Genomic DNA, 27,199 nt, shown 5'->3' on the forward strand with positions numbered 1-27,199 from the left:
ATCCGAACAACATATACGTAATCATACACACGATGTATATGCATAATAGCTTCCGTATTACATGATATATTCGTGAATTAATGTTTGTAATGGTTATATCTCTTGATTATATTAAACTAAAAATTTTAAAATATTCATTCGAGGCAAATTATTTTTTTACAGGCAAATAATATCACGTTAACAAGTTGAATTGGACAAACCATCGAGCTCATAAAATCATAAAATTGTGCCATGTTGAAATTTTGCCAATTTTCATCCAATATTTCATATTTAGATGTATGCAACTGTTTCGTTACAAGAAAATAAGATAGTATAGTTTTAAATTTTGAAATAATACGTAAAAATATATCCCTCTATAATAAAGCATATTATTTCTAGATAATGGTTAAATCATATCTCTTTGCATATGTGTATATATATAAATGTATAATAATATATATACTCATATTGAAAAATCAATGTTGAAAGATGTGAAAATAAAAATAGTAAATAAATATAAAAAGTAAATAAATATATAAGAAATAATTATGCGAGACATCAAAATGAATTGACAAGGGACGATCTGGCAGAAAAAGATTTCAAGAGACGTAATAAACAGATACGTGTGATACATGTCAATTACAAAATTATGGCGTCGGAAGGCATTCTGTGCAATAATATATTTTTTTAAACAATTAACATGGTACATGCTAATACATAATATAACTTGTTTTTCCTAACACGTTCACCTACTGTAAGCTAAAACTTATTTATTTCATGCAATTATATTATTTCGTATAGTGATTTCACCGGCCAATTTACCGGAATAATACGCTCATAATGGACACGTCGATGGATACGCGGAATTTATTAAGTATTAATATAGGCAAACTTTTTTCCTCGAAGGGATAGAACGCCACGACATCGCCGACTACGGGCAAGCGATGAATAATCCACAAACATAAAAGCTCGGAAATGTTCATAGTTTACAAAAAGTACCTATTTACTGTCGGACATTAGTCATACAAATTGAGATAATGGATAGCATTTTTCTTTTAATTCCATTGAATTAACAATTGTACACGTACCGGATACGTCGCGAATAATATGCTTTTAAAATCGCTTATTCGCTGTCATTTATCGATAAGTTTCGCATAAACGTAACGAGAGTTACATCGTTACATACAAATGCTAAATGATAAATTGCGAGGGAATTATATATCACCGCATTTGCCATGTTTGGTTACAACCTCATCGTGAGAATCGCTATTAACAAGTATTTCGATTATCCACTGCGTGCTAATCCAAAAAAAAATAAAGTCCATTTCTATGTAACAGAGGATGTTTTAAAAAAGATTTTTTTATCATTCAACTTCCTATTAAACCAATCATCTTAGATAGAAAATATGTCTAGCTATTAATTGAAAAGATAATCTATTGATAAGTTATTAATTAATATTTGTCACCATAAAAAATTTTCATCATAATTTATTTACTTCCTTTAAATATATAATGATTCTCAATGTACATATGTATCATCAAGAGCATATTAGCAAAAAGATATTTAACTTGTGTAACATCCTCTCTGTCTTTCTCTTTATATTTAGCGTTACATTGGATTTATCTGATTATTATCTCATATGTATTAACATTTTAATACAAGCTTATATATGCTATTTTAGGAATTGTATAATCACATTTGCGACTACATATGCAATGAGATAACCGAGGTAATAGTGTAGAGTTATCTGAGCTGTCAATAATGCAAGCAATCTCAACTGGCTTATTACGCAAAGCTTCCGATAGATGTAAATTATACCGAGATACATTTCACGAGTCTTACATAAGTTAATTTGTGGTGAATTTGTGATGATTATTTTCTTTTTATTTTTATCATAGTTTTTTATCATTATTTATGCTATCTATGATTATCGATGCAACGTTAATTAAAATTTTTCAAGCATAAAATTTATATAACATCCGTTTTTCAAGCACAAAATTTATAATATCTGAAAAATCCCTCAATATAAAGTTTCATAATATCCGAAAAATTGTCAAAATAGTGATACCAACAATTCTTGAAAGAATTGATTCCTTGTTACACAAAATTGATGATAATTGATATCAACTGTCATTGCAGTTCGTCTTGTGCGACAAACGTCTCCCCTTTAAATTGAAATATTTAAATCGCATCCTCTCGATTGCAACCTGCGATAGCATAAAAATCCATATGTCTGATTTGACGGAAAGCTTTTATCAACGACTGCCCGCTGGCGGTGAGATGCTACGTCGCGAGAAAAGAAAAAGGAACGACGTTCTCGAAGAGATGGGAATGAAGGTGGTGGTGATGGTGGTGGTGGTCGTGGGGATGAGAGACTCGACGTGTATATCCGTACCAACCACCGACCGGCTGGCACCGGTGCGCGGAGAGGGCGGCCGTTGGAATGGGAAAAACAGATAAAGACCTCGGCACCGGTCGGCTCCCGAAGACACGACGAAGATAAATGACATAATATCGTGCCGGACCAGGCCGATCATTGCCGTGGAAACGAAATCGAGTTAAGCGAGAGGAGAGCATCGCGGGACGATTGATCTCTCGCGATGCTTCGTTACGTCGAATTACAGCGACAATGAAAATCGAACCGGATCTTCATCAAGGGGGGTGGGGATGTCAAGGATATTGCTTCCGTGAACCCTACCTCGCGGTACGGTACACGTATGTGCATTATCTATACGTCGGGGAGACGAAGAAGTGGTGGATAATCTAATTTTTTTTTACTCGACATGTTTACTTCCGTTCTTCCGCACCACTTATTTCCGTCTGGCTGAATTTTCATTACGCGTCTGTTCTATTCGCGGTAGAACTTACGCGAGCAAACTAACATTTACATGTTGAACTTCGGGATGGGTTGCGAGAACTCGAGACATGAATGTACGAAAAGTGCGCCGTTGTTACGGTGGATGTAAAATCATGCGAAAATAGAATCTCGACCCGCAGCACGGGAAGAGAAGATACAGGAGGAAGTCGCGGATCTACACGCGAAAACGCGACAAGCGCGCGACACTCGAAGTTACGAGAATGCGCTTTAGGCGTTAAAGGGATTACCTTGCAGAACTGCGGTTGTAAAAACGCATGAAATATACTAATCGAGCTACTTTTCTAGGGGTTTTAATTATGCTCTATAACCATCGTGGCAACCTCTCGTAAAATGCGAGGCAAAATCGCCATAAATGCACGCGTGACTGAAATATGGCGCAGTAATCTTTATGAGACGTTGTTACTTGTCAGTTACCACTGAGAAGAATGATGACCCACACTATTACACCACACCCCGCTATACATTTATTTATTAATAACAAGCTACACAAATCATGCGATCGCTACTCAATTGTAGCACGGTGGCGTTTATTAACAGTGCCGACACTATGGAGAGAGATTTTCTTTTTGTAACTCTAAAAGTACAATCTGAAACGGATATCACTTTTTTTAAAATCTGTGGAGAAAAAATAAAATTTTTTTATTAAGTTATTAAGAATATATATTATTAAATTTATCAAATTAACGATTTATTGTTCGCGCGTAATTAATATCTCCTTTTGGCACAATCTAAAATGCAGTATATAAGTAGTAATCGCGATAGAATGGTTCGAAATGAGCGAAAAATATCTCGCGGCTATACATTTATCCGCTCCTTTACGGAAAAGTTTCGAATACGAATATAATGAGGTCACTGATTCTGTAATGCGCCGAATCGAAAATTCTTTAACTAAACTGCACTTTAATTTCAAAGTCCGGAGCTTTGCCTCGGTATCCCAATTCCTCTCTCTCTGCCTTCCTAATTACCTGTTCTGCTATAATCGCGAGGCACTATTTATTCGTCGGGCAAGATCCTCGTTGGGGATCGCGCAGTAAATTCCCGCCTTCCGACGTGTGTACCAGCGGATTCTGCCGGTTGATTGCAAATTAGAACACGAACGGGCGCGTAAGCTTATCGAGCGATACGAATGCGCATCCGAGTCTAAGTGCTCGCCAGAAGGAAGTTATGCCCTTCGATATGGAGCAATATGGAACAAACTACGCAGTGGGTTTATTGATGCGAAGAAAACTATATTTTTATATAACTTAACTATATCATAACGGAAATTATGCGGGAAAATGGAGGTAAATATGAAATAATTAATTTTTATAAAAATAATATGAATCAGTAATGAGTATGCTTGTATAAAATTAAATGTGAAATTTACGTTCATCTTTTTGACTTATCATTTTTTTCCGATTAATATTTTTTATGAAATAAAAATCTCGATTACATATTAACCATTACATCTATTTGGTAAAGTATATAATAACTTCGTGATATTGAGTATAAAAAAATATTTAATTTTTATCATTTTATGTTACATAAAAAATAATGAGATTATCAGTGGATTATCAGTAAATATAATTATCTTACTTATTAAGAAATTTTACTATCTTTATCTTGGAAAGGATAATACTACTAATATCAAATTACATATAGTAATAGAGTAAGAAAAGTTTAAAGCAAAGTTGAAACATAATGAGGGAGAAATGTATGCGAATATGATCTGTTTTATATTAATAAATGCAAATTTTTATATAAGTATCTTCCTTGCATTTATTTTATTATTTTACACGCAATATCTGTTTGATATATTTCATTATTCCTTATAAATTTGTGATATTTATCGCGGCTTTGCGCGCGATCGTACAGCAGGAACAAAAATGAAAATCGCCTTCCGCGATTATTACCTTAATTCGCACACTCGCGCGCTTTTCTAAAATAATATGTAAATTTAATAGCTCGCGCCGCGACAGGTAAAGCTTAGAGCATTACAAGAACCCGCGCATTAAATACCTACGGAATCGTACAGCTTCTTGCGAAGCGTCGTAAGAGGACACGGGCGGAGAAAAGAGGGTGAAAGGGCGAGGCGGTTATTAAGTTAGTCTCGGGAATTCCTGAGCGAGCGCGTACGTACAAATTATACGATCTACCATATCGTGTGTGCGATGCTCCGCGCAACGAACCAAGTGGCCGCCGTGAAGAGACGAAGGCGAAAACGAAGATGAAGTTGCCGAAGACGAGACGACGATGGCGACCGGGTACGGGAACGAAGACGAAGGGGTAGGAGGAGGCAGAGATTACGACAAAAGATGACGATGACCACGGATGAGCGGTCCGGTCAGGGTGAAAGTAATAACAGTGAAACACACGCGCACGCGTTGAAATCGCGCACAGAGCCGGTGCCGAGCGACGTGTACGTGACTGGTGCTTAAGCCATTTTTCGATACGACCGGTACTTAGATGCACGCCGGACTTGAGTCGCCCGCTGGGCTCTCCCGGTGAAGCCACCACCAAAGATACCGCGTCCTTGAAGAAACTCGAGGACGTCGAAGAAGAGGGACGGTCGATCGTCGCGATGACAGAGAGAAGCGCGCGGGAAGAAAGATAATTATGGAATGATAATTGTAGAACGAACGTTTACGATCTCCCATAAGATTCTCGAAGGCAATCGTCGTTGGACTTCTTGCGGATACAACAGTACAATTAAAAACACAACACCGCTTTCCTTTCGGCGCTTACTTTTATTGCCGTGGAGAACAGCGACAATCTTCAAAGTATTTTTACTTTACAATAAAATTACGGAATAGATTCATTTGTACAATTTAATAAATGAAAATTGATATGTATATATTTGGGTTAAAGAAAAATGTTAGAAATTAATTTAGGGGTTTTTCTGATGCAAAATATGAGAAACCATTCTCAATCATCTAAATTTGAAAACATATTAGTGTTGGCGTATACGATATCATAATTATGAACTATTAAATCGTTTACGTTTGTAAACGTTCCAACATGAGCGTAATAACTAATTGCTGCTACTGGGAACGTGATAGTATGATTGGTACGAAGCACGACATGTTTCAATTGAGAATAATTAAACGTTATCGCCATTTAACGACCACGTAGGAATTATTTCTCACCAATATTACGACTTTCATCCTTTTAATCTGACCGACAATATTTTTTAATTTGTGGTTATTAATAAAGTATCAGTGAAAAATTATTATTTCTCCAAACAATAACAAATGTAAACAAAATAAGTTTAATATATATAAATTTACACACACATTAAAATATCTAATGTTGATGTTAAAAATTTTGTTGATGAAATCTCTTGAATACAAAAAGCTAACGTTTCAATTGTTCGCCGATATATGGCATTTCAATTGTTAGCTATCGTGAAGAAATACCCAGAAATTGTTAACCGCGCTCGCTATTGATTTACGAAATATCATATTTAACCATTCCTGCTCGTAATAGCATAATTGACGTTTTTAGACTTCAAAACATATCGATTTTCTGCACCTCGACAGCAAGAGCGATCCTTACACCGCATTCCCCATGAGATACCACCGATTAACGCGTCCATCAACTACGTGGCTCGTGTAGGTGAAAGGGCGCTGAAAGCACGCGGACGAGATACGTTGCTCTGCCTACCTATGCCACTTTCATTTCTCGCTGCATCCGCAGCATTCTTCCTCTTTCCACGGGATTTTCGTGTCCCTCCGAGAGGCGGTAAACGAGTCATTCGGTCATTCGGAGTGACATATTCAATGGCGAGAGCCGACGTAGATGCCGGCAAGAGTTGGAAGTATTCAGAGAGCCGTATAAATTCGCAATATCATAAAGTCTTCTGGCGGATGTATAGATACGAGCGAATATGTGTACGTAAATATACAGCGCAAAAGTTGGAGCGGAAATCGGGTCACGTCGAAATATTTTCTTAGATCCCCTCTAGTCTCTCCTCACTGCAAATTTTTTTCTTCGTGTGCATGCATATACACACATACACCTATGTATGTATGTATGTATGTGTATACATGTGCTACGTGTGGTGGACCAGAGGACCGAAGTACTTCAGGAACTTTTCGTGTCAGGAGGGTATGCAGAGCACTCGAAGGTGCCTCCTAAAATTACGGGCGCTTTAGTGCTCCAGCGAGCGAATTTAAACGAGAAATTCGCATCCATCAAACGGGTCAAAACGTATTTCGTGAGAAAAAAAGGGAGCAGAGAGAAATAAATTATAACGACGATACACCAAAATAGAACGTGCGAAGGGCAACAGCGGGCTAACACTATCGATTTTGTGACCGCAAATAAAGTCGCGCGCTGGTGCGGTCGAGAAATGTCGTCGCAAATGCGGCACCAGGATTACAAAAAAATAATCTCTAGATCATCCCTGGCCATGACAATAGAAAATTATTAAAGCGATTAGGATCATAAATTTAATTGTGCATTTATACATGCAAGAACTGCATAAATTTTGATATAATAATATAATATAAAAATGAGAAAAAAAAAATATATATATATATATATATATATATATATATATATATATATATAGATTACGAAATAAAAAGAAACTATAACAAAAAGGCCACAAAAAGATAAGCTCTGCTTTATGAAGGTTCAATGCAGCAGCTCTGTCTTTAATATATCGGATTAGTCTTTTGTAAATCAATATTCGAGATGTACTATAATATCGGGAACAATATTTTAATATACATATTTTTTCATCATTAGCAAGCGTAGACCATTAAGTCATATAAAATTTAATAGGTTTTTTAAAATCCATTTTATAATGGTCCAAGCCTTGTATTGATATTGCACATTCCAATCTATATAAAAGAAGAAGATTGCGATTTTTTATCCCTAGGGCGGAAAATTAAATATTTAGTCAAGAATATATAAAATATGCAGACTATAAAGATAATAAAATTATATTAGCGAATACATTTCGTAGGTTAAATATTATGATATTAAATCATACACGTGTAATTAATCGTAGACATGTGAATAAAATCATATAGCTATCTTGAAGTTTTATAATTCATTTTTAAATAATAAAATAATATTTAATTATTAAGTTTGTTAAGGGGTATTGCACTTTTAGTAGAGAAATTTAATTTAATTTTTCGAACTAGTTACGGATAATAACCAATTAATAGGAAATTTCTACTTACGTGTGTCCCTTTAATATTGTTTCGATCATATTCGTCGCTATAGACCAGATAAAGACGGAACCGTCTGCGGAACCAACCGCTATGTATTGCCCGTCAGGACTGAAAGCAGCTCTTGTCCAATCGAATCCCACTTTGAAACCGTCAGCGCTGTAAAATAAAATAAAAATATAATGATTTACTACTTTTAATATTCTGGTCGCGTATATCTGCGATAAGTACACACACAACCCACCTGAACGACCCAACAATCTTCTTCATTCGTAGATCAATCAATTTCACCGTGTCATCCCTCACGCAACTCAAAAGGTAATTTGCGTCTGAAATCAAATAGATGCCTTTATGATTCGCGATCGTCTATGATTGAATAATATTTAAATTGTTTGCGTAAATGTTTGCGGAGTTACAACTTTAGCCATATAAATATTTCGTACATATTGGACATATTGTAATTGTTTGATAAAAGTGTATCTATCGAATATACAAATAATGCAACAATCCTATTTTTAGGCACCGGAAAATTTAATACAATACAATAAACTTATATTGATCATGCATCGAAATAATCCACTTGTAATAATCTTCTTTTATAGCATATCGATCTGAAGAAAAAATATTTGAGTTCAAGATTTTTTTCAAACGAATGTATAATTAATAAACGACGAAAAATATACCAGAGAACCGCGCGCGATATATTTGCTTAACTGTAAAAATGAAAAATCGCGCGGAGTAATACCGTTTCATTTGAATTCATTGAATTTGCATTCTGACAATACTGAGAATTAATGAAACGCAATAGAACAATACGTTCGTATGAAATGCTCTTGAATGAACAAAGTGCACTTGCGCTTGATATAAGTGTTTTGAAAATGTTGAAGAATTGTTGCGCACGAGCCAATTTATTCGCATCATTAGGATGTTGCGATAAAAAGTAAAAACAAAATAACATTGTTTGCGTAACGAAATTCTCTGGAATAAAATGCTTCATGTAATATAGTTGCTGTAAAATGCCAATTAGTATTTTTCTTTGCCTCATTAATTGTTAAACAGACAGATACAAGTTACAGATAAATATCCTATAATAACAATATAAAATTTTTCATCAATTAGAAAAAATAAAATTTTATTTCTCAATGTTTGAATTCATGTTGTTTGTTTCATTTATAGAACTATGGTGAAATAATTGTAAACTTGATAAATAACATGAGATGATTAAATTCGCGCGAATTCTATAATAATCAAGATATCTATATACTTTAATATCAAATTACAAAAATCTATAATTTTATACTCGTAATTAATGTATTGTTTTTCTTTTCAAGTAAAATATAAATAGAAACGTAATAATATGAGAGATGTAATAATATAAATCATTATTAACTTAATTTAAGTAAAAATGTGATTCACATTCTTTGCAAAATAAATAAAATAAGCAATATAAATAAAATACGATGTTCGATATTAACGCTTTCATGGCAATATCGGCGCGATATTTTTATTATATACTTACTCGAGTTAAATACCAATAATAAAAGAAAATATAATCAGGTGTTCCTCCATATATCTAACATACCTTAATCGATATTGTAAAATGCGCAAGCAAATTGCACATAATTACATAACATACGTAGAATCAATATTTTACTTTAATATATTATATGTAGCGAACGTAATTTCCTATTACAGTTTGTATTAAATATCTTTACAGAATATATAATGTGCTACATTTATTTCAACTTTGGTGATATTTAAATTTTGTAATAAAACAAAAAATTTTCTTTATAGGGGATAAATATGTCTAATATTAAATAAAGTCTTCAATTAATTCTATTGATTCAATATAAATAAACTGGTTGATATTTTGCTTTTTTTTGTTGCAGTTTTGCAATTATTTTGCTTTACTTTTTATTAAAGTACGAACTCTGTAATTTGATTTAACCTTACTCACCACGGGATAAATCTAAGGATGTAACTTTTCCTTCTAGTAGAATGTCATTTGAACTGGATTCAGCTCTCGTATCCCAAAACCTGATTCTTTGATCAAAATGACCACTGATTATTGTAGAGCCAGCACCGTCTGAAGTTACGAGATCATTGCAACTAGACCCAGCAAATTTTGTCTCTATACCTGCACAACATAAAATTTCTTATCTTTAAAAGATGCATTTATATAAATTTATATAAGATTATATAGCAATTAAATTGCATTTTTGCCTTTGATTACTTTTTATACGATATTTTATTAAAGAGAATAATAAGAGAAAAAGATATGCTTAAAAAGAAATAATAATAATAATAAATTTTCTTTTTATTTAAGTAAAAAGAGTCAATAATTTTATATATGCATAAATTGTGTAGATATTTCGTAGAGATAGATGCTTCAATACATATAACAGTAATCAATAAATGTTGTAATGAATGTCAATGAGATAAAATTTATTGCCTTCATGCGATTAAAACTTAAATTACTATAAAGTGTAATAATCTATCATATACTTATATATCATCTTATTTAATTATATTCAAATTGTTCGTGCGTTACCATAAAAAAATCCTGATGCATTTTTGTTCATACTAAATACAATCTTTTAATGCGCAAGCTTTCAAATGTAAAATTCGCTTTTCAAGGATAACAGTATGATCGAATTAAATGCATGCAGAAAGCTTTCTGCATTTAATTTGAGCATTCCACGGGAGTAATAGAATTACGTCCTCCCGAATTGCATATACGCGCGCCGACTTTAAGCGGAGCGAGTTAACAATTGTATCGAATGTGAATCACGGCTGGTTTCCCCTTTCAAACTGTAGTTGTACCTAGCAGCAGCTCTCATCGATCTCCACGCTGAAATAAGCAGGATTTCAAACTTAATTTACGTCGGGAAATGACGTTCGCATCGCCATGTTTCCGCGAATCTCTTGGAAATCACTAGCGCGCGACGCGGAAACACCCGGCATCAAGACTGGAAACAGGATAAATTACGAGTTTTCCGCTTACGATCGTCTCTTACCGCCCCTCTAGTCTACCTTTCCTTAACCTCGCCTTTGTGCGATTACGAATCCCTGCGCTAGTTTCAATTTTACTTCATTCTGGCTCCGCGTTAAATCAAATGTGATTTACCGCTCGATCGATTAGTCCGTCGAAGTTTCTACGGGCGAGACGTCGAAGAGCGAATGGTGTCCACCGTTTCTATTTCGAAGACGGTATTACGGATTCCAATTACTTCATGACAGTGTAACATGCTAGAGAAGAGGAAATCTTCAATCACTTTATATGTTACAAGCGCGCGTTAAATTGTCTTTCAATCGCGTCGCATAATTTCTGAATCAATGAAAAAGCAATTATATTTTAATTTTCATTGAGAAATTTCAAATGTTGCCTTTTAGTAATTCTACCGAAAACTTTGATGATAATTAATTTTTTTAATTCGTTTCATTTTATTATGTATAATATTTTTTATCAATTATAAATAATTATATTTTAATTTTCATGGAGACATCTCAAATGTTGCCTTTTAGTAATTCTACCGAAAACTGATGATAATTAATTTTTTTAATTCGTTTCATTTTATTATGTATAATATTTTTTATCAATTATAAGCAATTATATTTTAATTTTCATGGAGAAATTTCAAATATTGCCTTTTAGTAATTCTACTGAAAACTGATGATAATTAATTTTTTTAATTCGTTTTATTTTATTATGCATAATATTTTTTATCTGTTTTATATGATAACTCAAGTAACTATAACTATAACTATAACTCAAGTAGTGTTCTTTTATAGAACAACGATCATTTATCGCAAAAAAATATTAAATTGAACATATGTGATGTAACTATAACACATCGGGTATATCCAAATTTCCAAATACAATTGTCCGAAATGTATTATACATTGCTTTTTTGGTATTTCGTAAATATTTTCTTATTATGACACTTTTTATTGTATACGCAGATAAAGATATATACATACATACATACATACATACATACGTACATATATATATATATGGCGATGATATTTGCACGCGGCGTACACTCAATCCTCGTAGTTCGACAAGTTCTGCAAGAAAGTACTTCACAAGCTTCAAACGCGGTGAGTAGGGCACTTCTCTGGAAGCAATAAAATTTCTTCCAAAGTGCATTCGTGCATAAAGAGAAATTTGTCGACAATTCCTACTTCACCTCAACATCGTACGGTTCACAACAGTCTTCTCTTGCAACAAGTAACCGCACCGCACTGTATCCGCAACATACCGTCTATAATGATTCAGTAAAATACCCGAGAGATGCATACGATTAATAAACATCGGCGTAAAATTATTAGCATACAAAATTATATCCCTCTTGCGTGAATGAGGTATCGCATGACAAAACGCATAGACTTCTATTTTACTGGGCTCGGAATAATATGTGAATATTTCCATCTGACTAGATTTGAATTATAATGATTTATGGCAAGTTGGCAAAATGGTTAATCTAACTTAAACATTATTTTAAAAATATTCCTGCAATTACAAGATTTTGCTAATTTTTTATATCTATTTAAAGTCTTTCCTTTTTTTCAAACTTTTTTTAAATTCTCATGTAAAAAGTAGGACATTTTAACAAAAGTAATCTCTCCTGTAACTCTGTTCTCTCTTTAATATTTTTGCATTTTTTATTTTAACATAATATTTTAACATTTATCTTTATGATGATAATTTCGCTTAATGATAATATAAACAAAAAAGACAAATGATATATAGAATAAAATTTTTAGTTAAAAAATATAACTGACTTATTATATACAACTTTATTGTGTATTATAAATCACAGAATGTCTCGTGAGTTTGTTATAGAAACAAACAATTTTATTTTTAATTTAGCCTCTAATGGTAATTTTAGGACGTCAATTTTTGCAACATGTCGCACAAAGTATATCCTCGTCTATAATATAATTCTTTATGTACTGGTCCTTAAGCTCAAATGTATTATTCAGATAAGTGCATGATATATATAGTATACGCTATTATATTGTATATGCTATTAACGTACATCTATCCCTCAAACGAGGCATAAAGGATTACCGGCTTTGCATGTAAGTCTTATTCAACAGTCAGCCATGATAAGAGCTTTCGGATAAGAGCTTCATGTTAATTTGTTCTCTCTCATGCTTTTCGCATTAATATGTATTTCATATTATGCACATTTGCTTTATATAGAAACGTATGTTAATTAAATATAATTTTAAGGCATACCGAGCAAGCTTTCATTTACAGATCCCTTCAGCTATATTTTGGATCAACCTTTACTTTTAGAAAATTTAGAAATATCTTTTCGATTCTCTTGAAATTAAACTTTAATTGTTTCGCAATTACATTATATTTACAATAAAAATATAAAAAATATTACTTGTTTCTGCGTCCTCAATAGTTAGCATAGAAAGATAGAATAAAGACATCTAAGATTTTAAAACAATCTTGCATATACTTATTATATACAGGGTGTTCTAAAAAGGTATGTCAAAAATTTAAGGAGATATTCCTCACACCTGAAGGATGAACAAATGTTATATGGACATAGGTGCGGAAATGCTTATTTCAGGAGTTACATTGAAAATACTGTTAGCTGTATTACTTAGACAAAGAAAAATTTAGGATTAATTATTGTAGACGACAATCGTTTAATTAGGCTTATTTACATTTGGTTTTAATGTGACCTTGAGTATGTTACAATAAATGTTGAAGATATTCACCATTTTCCTGAATACAAGCAGTGACACGTCGACGCATCGATTCACGGATACGTTCAAAAATGCCTGGCGTACAGCGGATTGTCTCGCAACCTGCAGTAATACGGTCACGAAGATCTTGAATATCACGCACTGGTGGCATTTTTGAACGTGTCCGTGAATCGATGCGTCGACGTGTCACTGCTTGTATTCAGGAAAATGGTGAACATTTCCAACATTTATTGTAACATACTCAAGGTTACATTAAAACCAAATGTAAATAAGCCTAATTAAACGACTGTCGTCTACAATAATTAATCCTAAATTTTGCCTTGTGTAAGTAATACAGCTAACAGTATTTTCAACATAACTCCTGAAATAAGCATTTCCGCATCTGTCCATATAACATTTTTTCATCCTTCAGGTGTGAGGAATATCTCCTTAAATTTTTGACATACTTTTTTAGAACATCCTGTATATGTTAAAGAGGAAAAAAAATTATTTTTTCCAAGTACGTATCTCTTATGGCAAGAATAAGTGATTAATTTCTCGAAAAGTTAACGCAATCTTTTCAGTCATCGGAACAAACACGGGATGTTATTTCATCGGTATGGCACAGTGCGGTGCGGTACAGAATCCGTCTGTCCGTGGCACGATTGTGTCCAGAAGAGTCGCTCGGGGCGTTCACGAAATTGCGCGACGTGGCGAGGTAGATAATAGCGCGATAGAAAACAGCTGATCCACTTTAAGCGTCCTTTTTGTCTTAAAGCGTCCACGGGTAAACAATAATTCACGCTTAAACGCCCTTTCAGCGCCGCTTCCCCATTGTGCGCATCTCGCGCGTTCAGAGATTTATTTGTGCGAAACTTTTGTACAACCGTCCCCCCCCCTCCCCCTCCCCCTCCCGCTCCGCCGGTCTTCCTTGATAGCGCGGTTTTCGCTATTTTGCTGTAGGATCACGGCTTACAACGAGAAACAAAAGCCGCCGCCGCGAGGCTAAAACGGATGTCCTCGGAGTACCTGTGTATCCACGCAGGTATCCGCGTGCGCACAATTAACTTAGACTCGGCTACTGGATGACCCGGCGAGACGACAGCTATAAATTACGTGACGAAGTTAAGCCACAGGTTAATTACGTTCCACGCGCGCTCCGCGTTGTTATCTGCATTGCATAAAAAATAAGACAAATCCTCTCGCTCGTCCCTCCGTAGTGCACGCGGTACGTCCGCGGCGAAAAAGTTTTGTATTTATGTAGCAAGTTTGATGGGCCGGCCGCAAACTCAGTCGGGACAACGATTTGTGATGCCGCTCGACTTCTTACATTAATTATCGTCCGCTACAACTCCGGTGCTGCATCACTTTACGCGACTTGATTTAAGGAGATACACTTTTCGAAATTGCGCTCTTCATGTTTCATAAGGGCCTGCATATCGCAAAGTAATACAGTTCCCTCGCTGTTTCCGTCGTAGGAAACTTTGCACTCTACTCGTGGTTTTGGTCTTAACTTAATATAAAGGACATATAATTCTCAAATTTGTGCCAAGGATAATTCTCAAATACCATCAACTCGCTTTACGTGCAATTACATTATAATTATTACAATGATACTTGATACTGCATGTTTTATTTCGTAAAAATGTATAAAAATAATAAAATATATATAAAATATATAAAAAATATAGCATACGTAATTAAAATATATAAAATGTAAAAATTTATAAAAGGCAAACAAAAGCATGCAAATGAAACAAAGGCATGCAAAACGAGTTACTTTGAACTGACATTTTATTTTAAAGCTAATAATTCGATAGTTTATTGCAATAACCGCATCCTTACAAATTTGCATTATTAAATGCATATTTTATCTCAAGAGTATAAAATAATAATAAATTAATAGTAGATATTAAAATTTGTATCTCATAGCTGTGCATGAATTTCCAATAAGGGAAATAAATTGCCATGCATAAAATATACGATCGCTAAGCATTGATTAATAAAGATGACGTACCACTTGAAACTAGATAATTTTTATTTCATATTTTAATATAAGTAATATCGTGTTTTTACGTTATCATATTTCAATATCGGTTCATCGAGACCAATTGAAAACAAATTATATTGCATTTATCACGTATCTTACAAATAGCCAAGGCACAATATGGCACAATTCTATTTTCGTCGTTAATTATACTTCAACTGAAAGATAGCAATGCTTTCCCGATGCAATGCGATTTATCGAAATTCGAACATTCGTATACGTTAATTAATGGCGTAAATTATTATTACGCGGAGCCTTTGAGAGAATCGTATAACTAAAGGCCAGGTTTAAGGCGATCCTAGACCTTGCAAATTAATACTGTCTGTGTGCCGCGTCGCGTGTTAAGCAGTCCACAGCTTTGTATCCTTTGTCAATACGATTCCTCCTTGGCTACCGCTCGCACATACCGCAGAATCCTGTAACGCTGTTGACCGAAGTGTAAATCGATATCTCGAGCCGTTCTTCAGATAGAGCGCACCGTTTCACGAGATTAGTCCGGCGCCGAATGTAAATCCCGAATACATTTGCGGGAAATGAGATCCTCCGTGGCCGCTATCTGCCAGCGTCCGGCCGCTTGCGTGCGGCTTGTCCAATTTATTTTTCGTGCCACTTAAAGCCCCCACATTTCGCACCAAGGACGCGATCTGTGCTTTACCTCCAGAGAATGGCCACCTTCATCCGGCTGTAAATTATCACTTTCGCCCCTGTCTTCGAAGCGGCGCGCTTATCGCGTAGAGCCTCGCACCCGCCAACGAAAGTGGTGAAAGATTTCTCTATTTTACGGTTGAACGAACTAGGATTCGATACGAGAGATAGCTCGCGTGGACGATGAAGAGCGGGCGATCGGACGCCGCTGCTCTTCTTTCAAGTGCTCGACAATTAGCGTGATAAATCTCCCATGGGTAGGAGCATCGAGCATCCTCACGTTTCGCACGAGTGCTGGTCACGATGCTGCACATTCCAACTCGAAAATAATTTTCTGGGAAGGAGGACATTACTTTTGCCCTTGAATGCATGAAATTATCGTATTACGGTGGCGATTTTCAATGACTCGAGAGCCACATCATTAGATCCATATATGGCATGGGTACAGCCCTCGTCCAACATCTGCCAGTCGAAGATCACAATAATGTTCGCGAGAGAAGGCTCGAATATCGCATTTGGTGTTTGCAGTTGACTGCCAGGGGATTGTTTGCGCGAAATTAGATCACGACGCGCGAACTTTCTAGTACAAAAGGGCCTTCTGGTGACTGTATGTATTCGGACCGACCTAGTAAACGTGAATTCATGTGAAGGATATTAACTTCCATATCATTTGTATTCAAACAGATTCCACAGGCTAAAGAAAAAAGTTCTTTAGATAATAAATAAATAATATATTATAATATATTTAGAATATATATAATATATATAATATATTTAGAAAAATATTTAGAAAAATTAATAGTTACAATTAATAATTCCGATGATATTTTTATATTAATTAATTTTTAATATTATATTTCATTTTCACATCAATATTTTTCAACATTTGCATGCATATATTGTATTATATGTTTCTTTATTACTCGCGAATAAACTGGCAACAAAAATAAGAGAACTAATTAAAATTAGAATCAAAATATCCTTAATATTTTAATCATTTTTTCTGTCTTAATTTTTGTTCCAAAGTATAAAAAAATCAATTCTAACGGGTGTAAAATAACGTTCATTAACAACTGATTAATGATACGATGAAGAAGTCTGAGTAATATAACCGTCTTATACCATCTTATCCTGGATAAACCCGCGTCTTGGTTTAAGAGCTAATTAAGGTAGTACTCTTTCCTGTGGGTAATGGATTTATGATTAATCTCACCTTTCTTTTCTGTGACAGATCATCCATTAGATTACATAAATTCATCTTTGTTATCATCAATTTGCGCACTACTTTTACCTTAGAGCCACGTAAGTCACAAAGAATCATTAAAGTTACCGGGTTAGTCGGCCAATCTTCTGAAAACTTTTTTTATCTCTAAACGTATTTATTCAAGCATTAAGCTGCAACCTTTTCCAAAACTCGCCTCATTATTCGGAGGGATCGTCTATTAAAAACGTCAATATTCAGAGATAAAGAGTTTTCTATGCCGGTGAAGATCGTTTAGGACGAAGCAAGCGAGGGGAGAATCTGTTCTTCCGTGGAAGGATCTTATCGATTTAATTAACCTTACGCAGTTATACGACGATGCAACGAACCGTCTGTTAGACGGAGGGTAGTTTTTATTCAATCTTGGCCATTATGGCATCGTTGATGCCCGGTACGAACCAAGCCACGGTATTACAGGCGTCATATTTTGCGTGGCGGTCCATTGTGCAGCCGCATACGATGCGCAACAGAATATACATATGAATGATCATGCAGATTCGCCGTTTGTTTTATTATCTTGGAACGCTCGTAAGTATATTTGCATTATGCAACGACTAATAGGGATAATGGGCAACGTGATTACCGCTTTCTCTCCCTTTCCCTCGCTCTCTCCCTCTCTTTTTCCCTCTCTCTTTCTCTAGTACTGTACATTACTTTCAGCTCATATCTTCTACGCTTCTATTACGACTTACAAGAACGAATGTACCGCGTTAATATTATGCAACCTGATATGTCAGTTGCGTAAAAAATAGCTGCTTATTTTGTTTTATTCGTCTTAAAAAGGTTTATGTTTGTTGCACTGCGGGAGACTATGGATTTTGGGATTACCGAGCGAGATCTCGATTGTCAGTAAATATACGCAGATGAGATTCAGAATTGGTTTGCATAAGTTAGTTTAATTAAAGTATCTTAAAATCGTTCCGTGGAAATTTGGATCGAATCATTACACGTTTGATTCTTTCTTTCAATTAAAGAAAACAATTTCTGAAATATTATTTTGCACAAAATAATAGTAATTAATTATTTAATATTTAACAGATTTATTCATACGCAAACACACAAATGCACACATACACATACATATATATACGATATATATTATTTTTCAATCGTTATTAGTGGATGTTTCACGAAAAATACCCGCTTTTCGTTTTACAATATTAATCAATAGAATAACGTTTACTTACATGCTTTGCTGCGCAAATCCCAGATTTTTAACGTGCGATCATAACTTCCCGTAACTACTTTTGACGGCTCGCCAAGAAACTTCGCCGCCATCACCTTTGCGCAGTGGCCCGTGAGCGTGTGCTGAAACAGAAATACAAAGATTCGTTCATGTGAATTTATCTTGAGTGGCATAAGTGAAATACGGGTATAAATATAATAACATATTCATAAAATCAAAAATATTTTTCCCTTATTAGTTGTGTAATTTTATATATATTTTCGATTAGGAAAACAAAACATTCAAAGATTCTTTTTTAAAGAATTTATATATATATATATATATATATATATATATATATATAAATTTATTTTATCATTTATACTTTTCTCTCTCTCTCTCTTTCTTGTTAATATTTAAAAAAATATTTAACAATAGAATAATATATACATATAAATATTGTTTTATTTATTTCTGGTATATATGATTACATATTTTAAATATCAGATTTAAATTTTAAAAAAGTATTCAAATATATTTTGCGAAATTATTTCTATTTTTTATTTATTTTATAATTTATAAATATTTTAATTTTTATTTGAATATGTTTGCATGAAATATGTATTAAAATTAATTATTTGCTTTGCAATATTTATTCTAACACACACATGCAAGTACACACAAAACAAGTTAATAATTAAATTATATTATGTGTGTATATATATATATATATATATATATATATATATATATATATATATATATTTGTTGTACAATTGTATTTAAACAAAATAGTTTATAACTAAGCAAATTCATTGACGAGAAGTTTTTATATATATATATATAAACTTCTCGTCAATGAATTTGCTTAGTTATAAACTATTTTGTTTAAATACAATTTAGGAGCGCCGGAGTCATTGGCACTTCGCAAGTTAAGTTCTGAACTTTAAACAGGGACTTATTAGATCGAGCACTGGCTTTCATAAGTTGATTTTCTCTTTTCTACTTTCGAGTTCAACTCTACTCCGAGCATTCTACGTGTTCGAAATGAGAAATGAATGTAGCTGCAAGGGGCAGAAACAGACGTATAAAGCGCGCATTTCCAGTGGAATAGTACGTCATTCTTTAACGGGGTAACACAAGAAAAGAGTTCGATTTCATTATTACCATCATATTGAGTTGAGCAAGAAAACTCGATTGGTGCCGTAAAGTTCCTTTTTTATTTTCAATATGCGCTGATGAACATTCGATGTGTACGCGCGAAAACTACAAATTTATCAAAAATTACATCAGCAGAGGCTTACGCGCATCTGTACATAACTGTCGTATTTCATGTATAATACAAATATTACGGCTGAAAATATTGCCAGATAGCCGGTAGATATTTGTGTTGTCGTTGACATGATGTCAGCGACAGTTATTCCATTCCTATTTCGATGTCTATACGAACAAACATTAAACCCGTACGTTGACGTCCATGGCGGCGCATTTTATGAGCAATTTTTTTTCGATCGCGAGCTGTGCCGCCGATATTCTAGGGTTCTCTTACCGAACTTTTTGAAAACGATACACGTTCAATGGTTCTATTTTTTATGGTATACAATTTTAAAATCATTTAAAAACTTCCATTTCGAAAACTATTTTTTATGTTCTCTCTCTCTGTTCGTACAAAATTCGTTCATGCAAAATAAATATATTTCTCTTTTCTCTTTAGTAGCATACTAACTGTAGAAACTAGTTACACATTATTGTAGTCATAACAAAAATGTCAGAATATTCGTAATATCATAAAAATTAACTCCTGTTATTTTATAATTAATTACATTATTTATATTTTTCGACGATTATTTATAGATAAGGAATTTGCAAGTAGATATCAAGTGCTTGTCACTTTTTGAATGGATAGATTTTTCAATGACAATAAATATCCTGCATTATTATGTACCGTGTTCGCATTAAAAGATCGTTAATGAAATTTCAAATATATACATAGTTCTTATGTCCGAAGATTTAATGACTTTGTGATCAAGATTTTAATGATCGAAAAAATCTAAAATGTGCGGCAAACGTTCACGCTAACAGTTTGTTTCACGAGTCAATAAATCATTTAAGGACGTTCGATGTGCATTCGTTGTTTCGATGTCGACGCAATGGAGTCGCGCGAGCGAAATTACCTAGGCGTGTAATGAAATTATCAAGTGATATATGCAGCACTTACACGGTTATGTAAACACGTTGTGTTAAAAACGCCGATATCGACGGGCCGCTTTACATATCAATCAAGCCGTGCACAACGGACCCGTCACGAACGTGATTTAATGACTGCCAGCGCCTTTAGCTCGCGCGCGTCGTCGTTAAATGAAATTCTGAAGTTATCTCATATATACGCTCCGTTCGTCCCTTCGTTCTTCCGTCGCGTCGTCGTTTAATGGTGAAGAATTCAAGCGTGATGTCGACAAGGGGTGTGGGGAAACGACTCGAGGGCTCCTGTGTAAGAGAGGAGAACCGTTAAAAAGAGGAGTTCGCCAATTTTAAGGTGCGCAACGCCAGGAGCTAGCACGCTCTTGAAAAATGTCCTAATGTAAATTAATGGCCCGGAAGTTTAGCTGGAAAGGCTATAACGTGAAAGAAACAGGTAGGGGTGGAACCCTCCTGTCCCTATCCTTATACACAAGCGAAAGAACTTTACTCTTTTGCACAAAGACGTCAGAAGTGGAAGAGACCACTAACGAAAGTGCACTATAATGTAAAGACTTTGCCGAAAGTGCAACGAGTCTACATTTTTTCACGCGAAATGTTAAACAGTTGAATGGACTTTGCTTTCAATCGCCTTGTCTTGACAAGAATGTATGGCATTAATACCATAAGAATAAAGAAAGATATGTTTTTAAAATGATAAAATAAAATCTATCTAAAATTATGGGGATATTCCATTATACGGAAACTAAATATATTACTAATATATCAAGTATTTAAGAATGTTATGTTATAAAAATAATATATATAAAGGAAATTTTTAATTTCAATGTCACCATAAGATTCTCCTCTTTTCTGGAATTCTTCTTCATTTCTATATAAAACACTTTATTAATAAATACAAATAATTGCTATTTTTGGGAAGAGTTCATAATCTTATTCTACATTATAAAGTTCCGTTATGTTAATATACAAATTTACTTTCAAGATTTTTATGCTACACGCAACTTTTTATGAGTGAACTTCTAAAAAAGAGGTACAATTTATTGTATACTTCTAGCACACTCGTAATCTTTTACAACTGTGCTCTTTCTTGCCCTCTTCATACATTAAATACAAACTTCTTCTACATTTTGTAATTTTTAAACTCTTATATTATGTGTAACTTAGTCGCCAAAAATGTAAATTTTTGTTTAATATAAAACAGGAATCGCCATTGTTTTTATTCTCCCATATTTTACAGCTGTTACAGCTGTTAAAAAATAATAGTTCTCTCGAATTTAATATAATCTTACAACAGTTAAATACTAACGTATATTAATAATATAAAATTGATTTTTTTAATCAAAATTTCATAGAAGATAAATCAGAAAAATTGTTAAATATACATTAAAAAGAATTATAATTAGTTTAAAAATAAAATTATAATTAGTTCAAAAATATAATATTTAAAAATTAAAAATTCCATATAATAAATATATACATAACAAAAATATATAATTTAAATATATAGTTTAATATATAATAGTTTATATTAAATTTTAATAAAAATAATTTTGATTTATGTAATAATGTTTAAAATTGAGATTATAATCCACGAAAAATATCATGTATGAATCGTAAAAAAATAAAACGTAAATATATTTCAAGATTCGTAATAATACAGAAACCTATTATTAAATCTGTAATAAATGCATGAGTAGAAACTTTTTCTGCAATTATATTTGAGAAAGGAACAAAACTTATTCGGACGTTCAATAATTTTGATTAACAACTCAGTAATTTAGCTTTATATACGAACAGAGATAATTCGAGTCGTACACAGCAGAACAAACACGAAGGATACAGCTGGAGGCGTAGTTGGAAGTTTATTAATGTGAATATTCACCATAATTCAGTAATCTCGCGTATGAATTATATTTTTTTGGTAACAAATTCGAACAATCGTAACAAATCTTACGAAAAATTGTCTAATAATATATTTACAATAATGCATGCGAGATATATATAAATTTTCAACGCATAGCACACAAATATATTGTACAATAATATTATCATTATTATAATAATATATCATCCAAGATACCCAATATCAAAGAAGAAGCAATAGAGTGCTTCAGGAACAACAAACGCGAGCAAGGAAGCTCTAACAATCTGCGTGCAATACGGCTTACGATAGTGTCTCCAAGAGTACTTTGCTGTTGTATATAAATTCGAAAGATGTCAAACGACGTCAATCCTCTCAGATATTAAATGTTGAACGTCTCTAAAGCTGACTGCAAAACCCAGCGTTCGTTGAAGAAAAATGTTTCGTTAAAGAAAAAACATAGAAAAAATCGTTAAAATTCTTAAAATATATATATACTGATATTAATATTTTGAAGTGACAGAAATGAATGATTTTTCGCAAAAAATTGGAAAATGAAAAAAAAAGTTTATATGTATAGGAGAGAAAGAGAGAGAGAGAGATCTAATAAAATTTGTATTTAGAAAGAATCGTCTTTAAATTCGCCAAAGAATCTGTGATTAAGAAAATCTAAGACATCGTTTACATAGTCATCGTTTTTCAAAAAATTATTTTATATAGATGATGATGAATTTTATCGATATATAAGTTTAAGCGGTAGAAAAACGCACAAATTATGTCCATTATTGTCGCGGAGATCTTTATTTTACATTCTGCAAGAATCATCCTGAGAAGGTACACACCGCGGGGTTTGTGGAATCCACAGATATCGTCTTTTTACGATGCGTCCGAGTTCCAGTACCGGTGAGGTACATACAGTCGGTGGTGTGTATACACTCGGTCTGCATCTCTCTACGCAATAAAAGCATAAACTTCTTCATAGAGTCCTAGTGCTCCATCGAGGGCGAACAGTAATGCGACCAGCGGAGAAAAAGAGCAGCAAGATAGGAGGATCCCTCAAGTATACGGGGCTTCAATTAAAGTCGGTAAAAAGAGCAAGAGAGGAGAAAGAGAGGAAAGGAAGGAAAGTTGGCAATCTTTTTTGAAGGCAACTAGCGACCTATGTTTTATGGCCGCTATACTCTCGCATCGTTTTTAAGCATATGCGTGAACCGCCACCGAAAACGCTTTGAAGGGTAGTCGAGTGATGGAATATACGTCATCTTTATTAGCTAGTGATGGTGCTTTTGCTTCCTCCTTCTTGAATATGATATACTTGTGAATCTCACTCTTGATCTCTATTGCTGCTCGTTAATTCTAGTAACATAGTTATTACCGAGAGGCGCTATCCTCGCTCGTATGTAAAAACTTCTAAATGAAGACGAAGAGCGTACGTATTCTTGTGTAATTATGATGAATATCTCTTTCAAATTCATGCAAAAAATATATGTGTTAGATAAATTATTGTATAATATATCAAATTTTTGCAGTAAGCACTTAAATAAAAACATATTAACATAAATAAATAATATAATAAATATATTTTAAAATCACATATCATACACAAATATGTAATAAAGTCATGTAAGCAACTTCTCACGCGACGATGTTTAATATAATAAACATTCTCGTGATCAAAAGTTATACATTTCTTATTAATATCCCCTAGGAAAATAATTGACAAAATAAAAAAAAGTGCTAGTACATGTATTTCTCATAAATCAACACCAGCTCACTCGCTGTCGCCCGTGGCAACTCATGATCCGGTCAGACACTTTATCTCTTAGTATCTCGTAGCACAAGCTTTTCTGCAGTAGAGAGACGATTGACTAGATAAACATATCTAAGTAAAAAGGAAAACTTAGGAGAGTCTCTTCTACATTATTTTAGTTACTTCAGATATATGTATCAGTTTTATCTTTTATTTTATGGCGCTTTATTTTTTGATTTTCTAAAAAGCTTATTCTTTCTAATTTAATAAGAAAAATTAATAGATATTCAAAATATTTCTTATTGATGCTTAATATTTTGAATTTTCAAAGAATGAAGAGAATCAAAGTACAGAGAGAGGAAAAAGCTGTCTGCCTCCGTGCGATGCAGTTGTTTCATTCAAGCGTTCGCACTTGAATTCATGCATGCGCTTCAGTGCACTTTGCAGTGGTTCAAAAAGGAAAAGCGTCAGTTGAGCGACACCGAGATACGAGATAATTCGTCCATGAGTACGAAAAGATTAATTTAACGGTCATAGAAAATATAAAACAAAAAACTAAGAAAAAAAAGAATAATTATAAATTTATTATCGGCAAATCATTTTTACTTCATAGTATTGTAAAAAGTATTTTATGAAATACACAACGCGCGCGTAATATCTGTTTTATAATAAAAAGATAGAATTACAATATGACAATCATCACTGTTTATTTAACGTAATCTAAATCGACAATATACTATGTATTAGCGATTATACAAGCTAATTCACACTCACATTATGATATCTGATATTCAATTAAATCAAGTGAATGTTATTGTAAAATTAACTACTCTCTCTAGTACATTTATATTTAAATTATTATCTAACAAATACAATCCATATTTGATTTCTTAATGGTACCATTGCTTTTGTAACTGTGATGATTCACAGGTCAATAAGAATCCTTACGATTCCATTGACTATTCAAATTTTTATCGCATAGTGAAATCTTACAATGAAGTAATATATGTATTATTGCGAATGCACTTTCCAATGTAATTTAAAAATTTTTGTAGTCATACATATACTCATACATATACTTGAAAAAATTCTATATCATGCTTCACATTTTCTATATAATAAATTGACCGAATATTCGTCATTTTCGACATTGCAATTAATTTATTTAATTTTAAAGATAAACGATTTTTTTGCATAAAGTCACTTATCATGTTGCTAATGTAAATATTAATGTTCAGGTCACATTCCCTGCTTGCATTTTATGCAGATGCCAATCGTTTACCAATGTCATACTCTCTTCCAGTGCAGTGCTGTCTAGTTTCCTAGCGATCTTGCGATTTATATAACAATATTGCATCCTATTTATACTAGTGTAAACAAGCATTATACAAGCGCGGTTTCGCAGTATCGTAATAGTTAAGGCGCATGCACTTGGCGGCTACTATGTGTCCCCGAAGAAACATGTTAAACTCACATATGAAAACACACAACACATCGCAGCGGAGTTAAGCAAATCAGGAGTCGTCCCCTTCCTAGCAAACATTTACCGATACCTTCGCGGAAAGCGTCTCGCATGGCGGGACATGAGAAACTTATATGCCTTGCTCTAAGCACTGTTTACACATAGTAGAATGCTTGCACGCGAGTCGAGCACGTCAGCTATATAGCGTTCTCATCGTTCTTCACTGCCACTTCGTTAGTACAGGGCTCGCGCTGGCGCGTGTGTTTCCGCGAAGCAAAGTATGCCCTCATCTTATCGTCGTACCATAATTACATTCATCCGTGACGACGATTTTGATTTGCGGTGGACGGCCTTGCCAGTTCGCTGAAAAACTGGAAAATCATACCGTCTACCGATTGCAAACGTGCGCATGATAATCAGCGATATTCTACCTGAACTAGTAGAAAGTACACGAAATCTTGTTGATAGATTAAAATATAAGAAATTTCGAAGTCATCAAAATGTTCCCATTGAATGCATTCTTTGAGTTTCGATATGAATTATGATGGAATAACTGATTTCGAGAATAAACAGATGACTAGGATTATTATTATAACAGTGCAGCTAAGGCAATCGAACGAGCTGTCAATTTATAGGAATTTTTTTTTTGGAAATTATTTTCCCAAGAATAACATAAATTGTACGTATGTGATTAATTATGATTTGTACGCTAATTAAAAATGATTTAGAATAGCAGTGTCTTGTAATACATCTCGCAGGAGACATTTTGCAAAAGTAAAAATAAAATATGCTTGTTATATTTGTTACGTAACAAATGCGATAAACTTGATATCTGCACACATGTGTTACCCGACATGTATTTGCACATTTAGGTGGTGCGAGAAAATACGATGCGATGCTCATCATGATTTAATGCGAACCGGGCATGCCAAGTTTTTGCACTGCAACTTGGTGTTGCTAGTCGTGCGCGCGCGCGAATTCTGCAACTGCAATTGCGGCTAAACTAGTAGCAGCGCTTGGCCATGTATCTGAATAAATTTCACATCTGCTTTTGGGCGATATTATTCGTCGGACTTT

The 27,199-nt window shown here is 33.7% G+C and overlaps 1 protein-coding gene across 3 annotated transcripts in view; it reads right to left on the reverse strand.

Moving 5' to 3' along the window:
• Atg16 (Autophagy-related 16) overlaps positions 1-27,199 on the reverse strand; it is a 402,094-nt gene that overhangs the window by 11,043 nt on the left and 363,852 nt on the right. For all 3 annotated transcript variants that reach the window (XM_083092613.1, XM_083092614.1, XM_083092615.1), the window contains 4 exons: positions 18,870-18,990; positions 9,975-10,154; positions 8,262-8,346; positions 8,030-8,176 (listed from right to left, as the gene is read on the reverse strand). In XM_083092613.1, coding sequence (XP_082948739.1) covers positions 8,030-8,176; positions 8,262-8,346; positions 9,975-10,154; positions 18,870-18,990 — 533 coding nt within the window. The remainder of the gene's footprint in view (positions 1-8,029; positions 8,177-8,261; positions 8,347-9,974; positions 10,155-18,869; positions 18,991-27,199) is intronic.

Source organism: Camponotus vicinus, unplaced genomic scaffold (genome assembly GCF_025532165.1).
Source record: "Camponotus vicinus isolate PSW18456_S1 unplaced genomic scaffold, iyCamVici1.0 SCAF_2, whole genome shotgun sequence".
In the NCBI taxonomy this organism is placed as follows: Eukaryota; Metazoa; Arthropoda; class Insecta; order Hymenoptera; family Formicidae; genus Camponotus; species Camponotus vicinus.